This window comes from Podarcis raffonei, chromosome 7 (assembly GCF_027172205.1).
Source record: "Podarcis raffonei isolate rPodRaf1 chromosome 7, rPodRaf1.pri, whole genome shotgun sequence".
In the NCBI taxonomy this organism is placed as follows: Eukaryota; Metazoa; Chordata; class Lepidosauria; order Squamata; family Lacertidae; genus Podarcis; species Podarcis raffonei.
Genome location: NC_070608.1, coordinates 20,732,595 through 20,745,564, shown reverse-complemented (window position 1 = coordinate 20,745,564; position 12,970 = coordinate 20,732,595). Strand labels below are relative to the sequence as shown.

At 41.9% G+C, this 12,970-nt stretch overlaps 1 protein-coding gene across 1 annotated transcript in view; it reads right to left on the bottom strand.

Moving 5' to 3' along the window:
* ANGPT1 (angiopoietin 1) overlaps window positions 1-8,078 on the bottom strand; it is a 145,185-nt gene extending 137,107 nt beyond the window's left edge. The window contains exon 1 of the mRNA XM_053395440.1: window positions 7,598-8,078. Within this exon, the coding sequence (XP_053251415.1) occupies window positions 7,598-7,894 (297 nt within the window). The 5' untranslated portion in view covers window positions 7,895-8,078. The remainder of the gene's footprint in view (window positions 1-7,597) is intronic.
* Between the last annotated feature and the right edge of the window lie 4,892 nt (window positions 8,079-12,970).

The window sequence follows — 12,970 nt, the reverse complement described above, 5'->3', positions numbered from 1 at the left end:
TTTTAAAAAAATAAAAATGCAGAGGACCATTTTGGTCCAGCCAGTAGACACACATCCAAATGCACGTCAACACCAGCAACAGATGTGCAGGAAGATGCTGACTGCCATCTGCAGATATCCCTTGTTGGACCCTATCAACTCATACATACACCATTTATTCATCACATTAGCAGTTGCCTCTATTTGTCCTCTGCATTTGATTAGTAAAATATACACTGGTGCTTTAGGGATAGCCAGTTCTCCCAGGGAGAATGTCAGGGACAAGCCTAGAGACAAGTCTGATGACTGATAGTTTTCTATGATTTAGTGTGACCGCAAAGCGCCGACCTACCACTGTTATTAATGAAAATAAATAATTCGGGGCTGGATGGCCCATTGTGACAAGGCTCTCCATCAAAGCCTGGGAAACATTTTGAGAAACTAAAGAAATGTGATGATGCCCCCCCCCAAAGCAAGATAGGCTGCTTCTCTTTTCTAATGGCCCTTTGATGCTTCCACTTGCGTGTATTTATTTTATCATTGCCAAATAAGTAATCTCTCAATTCAGACCCATCCTTAGCATTTCTACGCTGGGGATCCCTTGACTTTTGTTGTGGGCACTTGGAATATCTCTGTGGGTTACCAGAATGTGGATGAATAAAGCTCTTAACGAAATTCAGCCACATGAATAAGAGAAAGATGTTTTTAATGCCCAAAGCAGCCAACTATTTTTATTTTTGGGCACAAAGTGCATTGCTTTTGAGACAATTTTCATTGCTAAATAAAATCCTGCTGCCAGCCTGACTCTGTTCTTGGCCGCAGGTGTAAAAGAATCTCCAGTGTGAGAGCCAGTGTGGTGTAGTGGTTAAGAGCGGTAGACTCGTAATCTGGGGAACCGGGTTCGCGTCTCCGCTCCTCCACATGCAGCTGCTGGGTGACCTTGGGCTAGTTACACTTTTCTGAAGTCTCTCAGCCCCAATCACCTCACAGAGTGTTTGTTGTGGGGGAGGAAGGGAAAGGAGAATGTTAGCCGCTTTGAGACTCCTTCGGGTTGTGATAAAGCGGGATATCAAATCCAAACTCTTCTACTTCTTCTTCTTCCCAAACATACCACAGGGAAGTTGAATTTCTCACCCACTCCTAGCAACTGCTTTGTAACCACCATTGGTCCTGCTGTGGGTAATTTCCTTCCCAGACCTTGGGCAATACTGCTCTGCCATACAAAGAACATTTTAGCCCAGGGGCAGACACACCCTTTGCATTCAAAAAAAGTGCCTGGTTCTGTCTCTAGCATTTCCAGCTTAAAGGACTAAGTGATGAAAAATAGGGCTGTGTAGCCAATTTGGTCATAGCTCAAGTACTGACCCAAATCAGCCTGATTTGGGTGGATCAGGGCTTCAGCCAGATCAGATTGAGACTACCCTGGGTTGACCAACCAAGAGCAACCCACCACATTTTAAAATCTGTCTCATGGCTTTCCCTCGTCACCAGCCACAAGTTTCCCACAACACTACTTCCCCTGGTCTTTCTGGTTTAGAGGCAAAGTGGGTGGCTAACCATAAGTATGGAAGGATCTGTCAATTTCACTTCTCTCCATTTCTCATCAACCCAATCTTGAATACAGCTCTCCACATTTTCCAGCAATTTATACCTATATCTATATAAATCCGCATGAAATTTCACCAGCATTGTAATGTGAATGTCTGCAAATTTTAAATGCTGTTTTGAGTAATGCACACATTTCGCAAGCAATTTCTTCTAATTGAAAATAATAATAATAATAATAATAATAATAATAATAATAATAATAATAAATAATTTATACCCCACCCCACTCTGGGTGGCTTCCAACAAAATATTAAAATACAATAGTCTGTTAAACATTAAAAGCTTCCCTAAACAGGGCTGCCTTCAGATGTCTTCTAAAAGTCTGGTAGTTGTTTTTCTCTTTGACTTCTGGTGGGAGGGCGTTCCACAGGGCAGAAAAATAGACTTTTGTATGTACTTTTCAATAATATCTTCATTTTTATGCATGCTTGCTAAATGATGTTTTTTTTTGGGGGGGGGACTGTGAATTTCAAAGGAAAGATGTGTTCAATTTGCATATTGTTTTGGAAAGTGTGAATCTGATATATTCATCTTTAAATGCATACCAAATCTAATTTCTCCTCCATTCCTAGTTGGGTGACACTGAAAAGAGGTGCATTGAATAACACCAACTAGCACCATCCAACATCTCTCTTGTTTTGGAGATGGAAAGGAGGCTATCATAACTGAATGAAGTAAAGCCTGTGCATTAGGTTTTTTCTCTGTACAAAATGATCAGAAAAGTGTTTCATGGACACTGCCAAGAAGAGATTTGGTTTATTGCCACATCTTAAATCTCAGTAATGCTTAGAAAAACTATAAATCTCAGCTGATATTGTAACTAAGGATTCTATCCCAGCGAGCACTGGTCAAACGTGGAGTTGGAGAATTTCTTACTGGATTCAGTTGCTTCCCATACAATTGTTCTGAACCAGGCAGAGGGCCTTCTCGGTAGTTGCTCCCACCCTGTGGAACACCCTCCCATCAGATGTCAAGGAAATAAACAACTATCTGACTTTTGTAAGACATCCGAAGGCAGCCCTGTATCGGGAAATTTTTAATGTCTAATGTTTTACAAAAAAAATTATGTGCTGTAAGCTGCCCAGAGTGGCTGGGGAAACCCAGTCAGATGGTGAATATAATAATAATAATAATAATAATAATAATAATAATAATAATTCTGAGAGTATTCAAGTTGGGGAAAAGAGGAGGAGGGAGAGTCAGTTATCAGGAAAAAGTGAGAAGGGAATAGCACAATGAAAGAAAAGGGATCATATCCACCCTGGACATGTGATCTACAACACCTTGCAACTACAAAATTCACACACAGATTTCCTACTCCCTTAGACACCAACTACTGATGTTCAGAGTACCTTTTAATTGAAGTGTAACCGCAAGGATCATTTCACGTGCAACTTCAGGGTTAGTTCTGTTAGCCAACTAGCCAAGACTGGACAAGTGGAGGTATTGCTTCGCAACCAGCCAGAGCGGCATGTTTGTTGAGGTAGCACATGGCCTCACTGGCTATGTAGTACTGAGCGAGTTTTCCTCTGTATGTTTGATCGAATGCCTCCCTGCTGTCTACAAGGCCTGAAGTCAGAAAGATAAAGCCTCTATTTCTCCTCATATTATACACTGTTCTGTACAGTTTCTCCAGTAAAGCATTTTGGGATTTCTCTTCCCTCTGAACTCCATCTGTGTTACTTAAGTGGCTTTTCAGTTTGTTTGTTTATTGAAGAATTTATAAAGGAGCTGCCAACCAATGTTTCTGAAGTGGTGCTCAGCAAAGAGATCAGAAAACAGAACGTTTAAGAGAAATAAATACATACACAACAATTTGAGCGCAAATCTAAAAAAATAAAAATAAATAAAACTCCACAAATTCAGCATACATTATGAAATGGCCATGTCACACTGCTCAGAAGGCCTTTTTTAAAAGATAAATTGGACCATGGTTCTCTATGCTATGGCACTTACCATTCTTAGTTGCTAACTGTTGGTTAGGACTGAGCTACACATGGAGCAAAACCAGGTGGGAATGAGATGGTAGAATGGATTGTACCACCTCAGACTGCCAGTGGGAATAACGTTTTCAAAAGCTGCTGTATGCAAAACAAAATCAACCTGCTCATCTCCCTGCTTGCAGAAAACAAGCACTGAAGGATAATGGCTCAGTTAGCACTTTTCACTGCATTGACAACTTGTACTTGGAGCTTGAGATGAAAGCTGTCCTCCTCCATTTTTTCCCCAGAGTAGCTTAAGCCAATCCCTCTTCCCAGGGAACTCCGGGAATTGTAGCACTGTGAAATCAACTCTCAGCACCCTTAACAAACTACAGTTCCCAGGATTCTTTGTGGGGAGTCATGAGTGTTTAAAGTGGCATGATACTGCTTTAAATGTATAGTTGCAGATGTGGCCTGAGAAAGGCAACATATGAACAGGACAGTAAGAGAGAGGCAAGATCTTGAGAATGACAACAGAAAAGACATTCTGTCTGCCTAAATTCAGGAAACGTCAACATTGTAAGGCTATCATATATGCTGAGCCATCATCTTCCATACACAACACCCTTAACAGACTAAAGTGGTCTACAGTCAGAAAATAGGTACAACATGCGATCAGGCATCCCAAGCGTATATGGAGAGGTTTATGAAAACATATTCAAATTACTCAGTCATGAAAACTCTGCCACATGGTAAGAGGAACAGAGAACATTCCCCTGAATTATCTTCCAATATGATTCATGGGAGATCGGCTTAACAGACCCATTTTTAATTTAGATTTTGGCTGATTACAGAAACAATCACCAGTGGTTTCTTCTTAACAAGGTTATGCTTTTAACTGTTGGGTATTGAACGCCAAACAATTTTGCTAGAAACGGTTTTGAGAGAAGTTTTTTTCTGGGGGGAAAAATGCTGGCCACATTATTCCGATGTGCAACTTCATCCACCTACAGCAATCTCAAGCATTGTGTTGAGAGAAGGCTAAATGGATACCATACATACATCTGCACAGTTGTGAAACTATTTGTACTTCTATTGGTACCATACATTCACTCAGCATGGGAAAAAAATCCTGAATAGTTGCCAAGCTAAAAATGTCAGTTATTCTTTGACAATGTTTAAACACTGAAATTACAACCTAAGCATTTCAATGCTGCATGACAGCCAGTTATTGCAAGGAATAAAAACCAGTAAGCAGTCTGTTTGACGCTGTTAGAACAAACATGGCAGATGCGCAGCCCAGGGTTAAATAACGAAGGAAGCTACCCTTGTTAAAACAAATCCTTCAAGGGAAAAGGGCTAAATAGGCTTCCCAAACCATCACCTTCTGGTAGTTTCGGCAAAAGAGCCCCTCATGGCTAAGCTGGGTCTTCCTCCAGCCAATCACTTCCGCACTAACCGTGAATATGCAAATGTCATTGGACAATGCAGAAAGTCAGACACGGCAATCCTCAGAAAGATTTAAACTGACAGTTCATTTTAAGAGGGGTTTAAAAATATTTATTTTGTTTCCCAAAATCTGCTGCCTTTTGCTTTTTGTTAAAGAAAGACCAGGCTACATTTCTTCCAGATTAGCTAAACTAAGACCCTCGCAATGTCAACTTCCTCGTTAAACAATGCATACTACAATCCTTTCTTACATTGCCAGTCTGCCTTCCAAAGTGTACAAGACTGTGTTTGGGATATGTTCTAATAAAAGTAATATGTCCTGACGTGCTCTAATGCCGAACAGTTTTAATGAATGTGATACATTACAGGAAAGGCTCAGGAACCCACATAGACACAAGCACTGTGAATATAAATATATATCTTCCCAGATTCTTAAAGCAATTCTAATGCTGCACTTGGGTCACAGCCATGGGACTAGTAATATTTCTCATTTACTCTGTCTGTGGCAATATATTGCTCAAACAGAAACTTATTTGAACAGACGGGTTTTTGGGAGGAGGGAATTAGGGGGCATAAACCTCAGCTTTGGAACTGTAATATAGTCTTGGCTATTAAAAAGGAGGAATTGCAATATAAATGGCCCACATTGACACCAACAATGCAGCAAATGGATATTATAATGGAGCCCAATAGAAGTGAGTCGTTTGCACCACCACCTATAGTGCTGGGAAGCAGGCTATTTTGTTTTGTGAAATAGTGACACAGAAAGAGATGTGACCTTTGTTTGTTTGCTGCTTTGAAAGGACCCATCAGGAAACCTTTTGCCTAATTTCAAAATTCCAATAACCACTGAAGGGTGTTCTCCCTAGACATATCACTTAGGTGATGAGTCAGCCAGTGGCTATCTTCTCTTAGAGCCTGGGGGCCAACTGCAATTCAGAAGTAGTTTTCCCCCCTTCCTTATGTCCCCCTCTCTCCCCCCTCTCTTGTGCAGATTGCAAATAAAACAGTGGGCTTAGTTCAGTCCCTAGTGGTCAAATGCAGAACACGGAACAACATCCTAGATGCCTTCTAGCAGAGCAGCACTTTCCACAAGAGAAGCAATGACACGTGAACACAGAGGATTTGTGAATGCAGGCATGTCTCTCCTGCATAAGGTTTGCTCAAAGCCATGCTGAATAGAACAAGTGTTTATTATAAAAGCGTTCCTCTACTTTAAGTCTCCTCTCAATGCAGTTGGAGGCACAGGCTGAAATCCTACAAACCTTTAACTGGGAGGAATTCCCAATGCATTGGATTAGTCTTATCCCTAGGGAAATGCACTTGGAATTGTGATGCATGCCTATGAAGAGTAAAAGACAGCACAGCGCATCAAATTTTGTACAATTCCACCAAAACATGGAAGCCACGTGGGTTGCTCCCAAGCTATTCTTCAGGTTAAAATGCAACATTAAACCAGTAAAACTGCAGTAGCAACACGTTCATAAGTCTAAATGAGGCAGATCTTCTCTGGAAAGCTTTAAAGCTACAATTCTATGCACCATTATGTAGGAGTAAATCCAACTGAAAACAGTGGGTCTTACTTCTGTGTCGAGGTGCATAGGATTGTAGTTCAGGATTGTGCTCATGAAATCCACCTGTCCAGCTGATTATTACTGTTGCAATATAATGAACCACATTTAGTGACCATTTAGTATAATTAAGGAATGGATTGTGCATAGAATGTAGAAAGGCAGCCTCAGAATATTCAGGCACAGAGAATGGCCAAAAAGTTTTCAAATCACTAGTTAAGTGATGTATTGGGATGTGTGATTCAAAGCTGCTTTTCAGATGACAATCCAGTGTAAACAAAAACAGCAAACCCTTTACCTAGCCACGGTTCTACTAAGGTGCATGCATGTCTCATCTAAAACTTCCAGCATAATTCTTCTGACTAAGCACATTTATAACATTCCTAACTTGTATCAACTTTTTCTTAGCTGAACCAAAATAAAAATAAAAATGGAAGGAGTCCAGTGGTTTATTGATGCGGCACAATGTACTGAACGATTACCGTAATTACCCTTAAACCATTCATCAGTTATCCCCTGCAGTGTTGAAATTTATTACTGAAATAAATTTCAACTTGATATTGATATCAGATGCAAGCTGTTTTATTTTTATGAGGGTTAAAAAAGAAAAAACCTTTACAGTTCTCTTTATAGATCCATAATGCTTAATCTCTTACCTAACCAACTGGCAATACGTATTTCCATGAGCACCAAGATTATGCTTAAAATATTGCATGCAGTTTATTTTTTAAGAGCCTGTTTTAGTTTGTCAACAGGTTAGCTGATCATAAGCTACCAGCACATGATATAAAATGTATTTCTTCAGAAGTTCCTAACGGATTATTATAAGCCTCAGCTTTTATGTTCAGAAACTAAAGAGATCAAACATTTTTTTTGTTTTAGGAGTGGAGGGAATCTTCAAGAAACATGCACCAAGCTTTATTTGCTTTATTCCACAACAGAGAGGATGCTGTCACCATTTTATCAGCACGTACGCAATGTTCGCCCAGCTAATACAACATCTCAGTCAGAATAGCATGTACAACTTGAGCAAGGTGTGCGAGGAATCGGAAAAAATGGAGTGCTTACCTTTTGCAGCCACTGAGTGTAGTTTTCCATCACATGCTCCAAGCGCTGCAGTTTCTGGGAAGAGAAATCCTGCTCCATGTGGGGGGCATCCCTTTGGAGAGCGTTAGCGTTGTATTGGTCGGTGGTGCTTTCACGACAGTTCCCATCCTGTTCTGGAAGGATGAACGTGTAGGTGCACTGTCCATGCTGAATCCGGTTATATCTTCTGGCACTGGACTCTGGACCCCGACGTGGATTGCTGCAGCCTAGGTGAGTCAGAAGTGTAGCAAGGAAAGCAAGCTGAAGGAATATGGTCATGTTACTGTCCCTTTCCTTTCCTGCTCTTAGAGACAATTTTGACCCAACCCCTTTCCTTCCTTCCTTTTCTTTTCTTTTTTTCTAAAAAAAATGCTTTACCTTTTCTTTTGAAATCCCTTTGGGGGATCAGAGAAGGTAAAGAAAAGTGAAGAAGATTCAGATAATAAATGGTGACTTTAAAAAACCCAACAACAACAACAGTGACTAAGTGCACCAGAGCTGATTGCTTCCTTAGCCGGAGTTTGAGCAATTTATTGCATAGTAGCCGGGATTTATCGTTTCCTCTCTGTTACACTTCAGCATGCAGCCTCTTTGAGTCAGCTGCCCAGGCATAGCCCCAGCCTCTTTCTCCTACCCTCGCTGCTGCTGAACTGCTATTTTCTCGGAGACCTCGGCGTGTTTTATTAAGGTTGTACATTCAAGCCAAGTTGGAAGCCGGCAGCCTTTCACAAGATGACTTGAGTGGAATGTGTGTGAGTGAGTGTGTCCCTGTGCGAAGGGATGCCTGATGGGTTCGGCAAAGGAGGATCATCTTACACTCTGGCTCGAAGCATGACCTCAAACATGCACGCCTGCTCAGCTCCCTCTGCACAGAAAACGGCTAAGAGCCTTTTGACAAAGTTTAACGAGTCGAACAGTCCACCTTAATAGACTTCCCATGTTCAAACTGAACTATTTAAATGGACTTGCAGGGTCCAGGCTTGCTGTAATCCCCCCCTCCAGTAAACATTAACACACAGACCGCCGCACATGGAAAATATCTGCTCTCGTATAATGGGTATGTGACCGAGCGACTCTCTCAGGGAATGCTAAATCGGAGAGTGGGTTGCGATTCTTGTCAAACTATTGGGGTAGAAAGCAGGCATGATAACAGAACAGAGACCAATTTCATTTCTTTCATCAAAACACAGAATCATTTCTGCATCGGAGATGTGATTAAAGCAAAAGTTTGGGAAATGTAACTCACCAGATTCTTTCTTTGCATGTCGATACAAGATTGAAAAGCGTGTTTGCATATATAATGTGGAAGAGGGAAGCAATGATGCTGGTTTCTCCCCCCCCCCGCCCCCGACTAAGATTTCATACAACTTGGCACTGATCCATTGAGCCGCACTGCACATTTGCAACTAATACTGTGTACACATTAAACTTCTGCAATGGCAATTTTCCTCCTGCAGTCCCCTTTGCAGCTCAGCACATGACTTTTAAAACTGGGGAAGCTGCTTGAGGACAAATGACTCAAGAAAACCCTACTTGGAACCTGGATCTGTTGCGCTGCATTGAATTATGACCACAGATGCATTTTATAATAGTGTTTTATATCCTTAGGATATCCCACCAGGTATTCACTTTGTATATAATTCCATGCCTATAATTCACTTGCATGGGGCTACTAGGTGGTCTCCCTTCAAGGTGCTGACCCACCACCAAAAGACCTCCTTAGCTTTAACAAATGAGGGCCGGTTGAGGAACAAGGTCCTGCAAATAAGGGGTCGTGGTCCTATGCTTCACACTGAGCTTCCACATCAGATCCAAGATTTTCACTTTCAGTGTCAGTCTTTGTAAAATTCCAAGATTCTTGTGGCTTTATAACTGGAAGTGCATCGTTATGTTCAATGGGTCTTGTTGCCGATGGCAAATTCACATATTGTACAATATGTTCAGATTTCAGCCCAGTGCCTATTTGTCAAGCAGAAAAAACAATCTCTGACATGGTCTTTTGGCTTTCTCCAGACCATCATCATCCTGGGGAAAAGCAACAGATGGGGTGTCAAAGGTTTTCGTCCTGGGCCCACTGTTGTTCATCGTCTACAAATCCACCTAAAGTTACTGTACCCCACTCAGCTCACACTTTACCAGCTTCCTTGCAAGAATATCATGGGGCAGTTTGTCAAATCTAATTGACCAACATAGCTGCAATTTATAATTAGAACCAATTAACTTCATAAAGATTTTTCTGCTTGTTTTCGCACCCCAATGTGTTTTGAAAGCATCAGATCAGAATTACAGCTTTTCTTCATAGATAAAATCTTTTTGTTCTTGTTTTTGTTCATTTGCTAGTTAGCAGACTGAGCCAGACTGAAAAAAAGTCCTCGTCTGTTTTGAAGGATTAATTGAGTCTTTTAACCCCTTATCATTTGGTTTCTTCAACCTCCTTACATCCCTGGCTCCCTGATTTGTATTTATAGCCAGACATAACAATATGGTATATGTATGAGAATGGGTGGGTGGGTGTGAACTAGACATTTGCTCAGATAGTAATGGTTTTATGGAGCCCTAAACAACTCAATGATCCAAGTATCTGTAGGAGAAGCCCCTTCATTACCACCCAACTCAATCCTGACAAGGCACACTCTTCTCTTGATCAGCACTGTGACTGGAGGATGAAGGAGGGAACACATAGAATGGCCTTCTCCGTAGTGGGACCTGAACTCTGGCATGATCTCCCACCGCCACCCAGAGGTTTTTGCACCCAGGCCTTGGTAAATTGAACTCTTCCATCCTTGAAATGAAATGTTCTGAGTTCATTCACTTTATCACTGTCTGGACGGGCTGCGGTACAACCAATTGTGGTAGCATTGCAGAAGAAATCAAAGCAGAACAAATTCACTGCCAATGTCCAGTTACTGTGTCAAGGACACTGCAGAACGCACCCACAATAAAACTTGAGAAGGAATGGCCCCTAAAGCTGCATACACAGCATAAAAGGTAAAGGGACCCCTGGCCGTTAGGTCCAGTCGCAGACGACTCTGAGGTTGCGGCGCTTACCTTGCTTTATTGGCCGAGGGAGCTGCCGTACAGCTTCCAGGTCATGTGGCCAGAGTGACTAAGCCGCTTCTGGCAAACCAGAGCAGTGCACGGAAACGCCGTTTACCTTCCCGCCAGAGCGGTACCTATTTATCTACTTGCACCTTGACGTGCTTTCAAACTGCTAGGTGGGCAGGAGCTGGGACCAAACAATGGAAGCTCACCCCATCGCGGGGATTCGAACTGCCAACCTTCTGATTGGCAAGTCCTGGGCTCTGTGGCTTAAAACACATTTAAAGGACATGGCTTCCCTCAAAGAATTATGGGAATTGTAGTTTGTTAAGGCTGCTGGGAATTGTAGATCTGTGGTAGGTAAAGTCCAGTTACAGAAACTGCAGTTTACAGACCTACAATTCCCAGCAGCCTTAATAAACTACAATTCCCAGAATTCATTGAGGGAAGCCAAGTGCTTTAAATATATGGTGTGTCTGCAGCCCCAGCATTTAAGATGCTTTTATATCCACTTGTCTATCTCATAATCTATATCTTGTCTATCTGTGCACACCGGCATCAGTACAAGTGTGCATGAATTGATATATTTGGCATTGAAAAGGGTGACAAACAGTTTGCAGAGTTTGTTTGTTTGGGTTTGGTGTAGAGTGAGTTTGTTTGTTTGTTTGTTTGTTTGTTTGCCTGCCTGCCTGCCTGCCTGCCTGCCTGCTTGCTTTTGAGGCTGCTAGATAAAGTTAAGTTACGTTCACGTCACACAAAATACCTGAATCCCTTCCAACCCAATTTCCTGTTCATGGCAAAAATAGAAATCATAAACTCTTTTCTACCAGACACATGATTTACAACCTAATGTGCTTCTGACACAACCTTCACACAGTTCAATTAATAGCCGGCATTAACAACTGTCAGAGTGGGAAGCCCTTGACTAAAGAAGCACAGAATCATGGTGACGGAAGGAACTGCGTGGACATAAGAAGATGACCATAAAGCTCAGATCAAAGGTCTTTTGAGTTCCGCAGTAAGTTTCAAACACAGTTATATGCCTTCAGAAAGTTCGAACAGGATATAATGGTGACAGACATTCCCTGTTGTTTAGGCCTTAGCAGTGAAAATTCAGAAGGAAACCCCCCTTCTTCTAAACCCTTAGCCATCATGGCTACTGACAGGTAGAACCTGCAATAAAATGTTGCACCATGAAGGTGCAATTCCGCTATTCAGAATTCTAGCCCCTTCACTCAGTTTCTCCTTCAGTCACTCACACAGGCTGTGTACACGCAAGACTTCGCCAAAGAATCATGGGAACTCTAGTTTTCATCCCTCACAGAGCTACAACTCCCAGAGGCCTTAGCTAATCACAATTCCTAGGAGTTTTGGAGGGGGACATCTTGTGCTTTAAATATATGGCATGTATGCAGCCACATTCGTCCATCATTATACGACAACGGAGACTGCTAAGTCTTCAGTGGTGAGACTTTCCCATGGGCTTCTCCCCACCCCATAAAGTTTTTTGTACTTCTGTAAACCTTGGGGTTCTCCACAAGCCTACTAATATTTCCCTCTGGTGCATTGGTTGTGCAATTTGGGCTACAAAACAAATGATACTCACAGCCTGACAATCGGAAATAGAGGGAACAATCAACATATCCCCCTTGGATTTGTCTAATTTGTAGCCATCCATTTTTTAAAAAAATAATATGTGAAAGAAGTACTTCCATTGTCTCTCAAGACTCTAGTAAGTATGTGATGAATTACCTCATGATCTACTAAACCATCTTGGGTGGCGGGGCCCCTGAAATGTTGGTTGAACACATAACGCTTTCCTGGAAAGCACAACTACCCGCAACGGGAAAAGGAACTTCTAATCTGAGATTAAGAAAGGAGCAGCTTTGACTTCCTTGCGCCAAGAGCTGCAGGAGATTTGGGGGCTAAACTGAGGTTACGGTGGGGTCTGTACTTGTCGTGCATTGCTGAAATACCTTCCCATCTGCTTCGTGAGTAAATAAATTATAAGGAAGACACTCAGATCCGTATGAAGCCTATATATACAGCAAACACTGTAGGTCTCAGGATAACTTGCCTCAGAGACCATATAAATCATAACTGCAGGAGCCCAAGCCAATGAAGAACAACTTGCAGCAAGGGAGACATTCAACTATCTCCACCGCACACTAGGAACACTCTTAAAGATGCAGGGACCAATCTATGTCACCCAAACTATTCCATTAAGGCCTGGGTAGCTAAAGTGATGCCCTCCCAATGTTGCAGGACAACAACTTCCATCATCTCTAACGGTTGGCCATGCTGACTGGGGCTGGT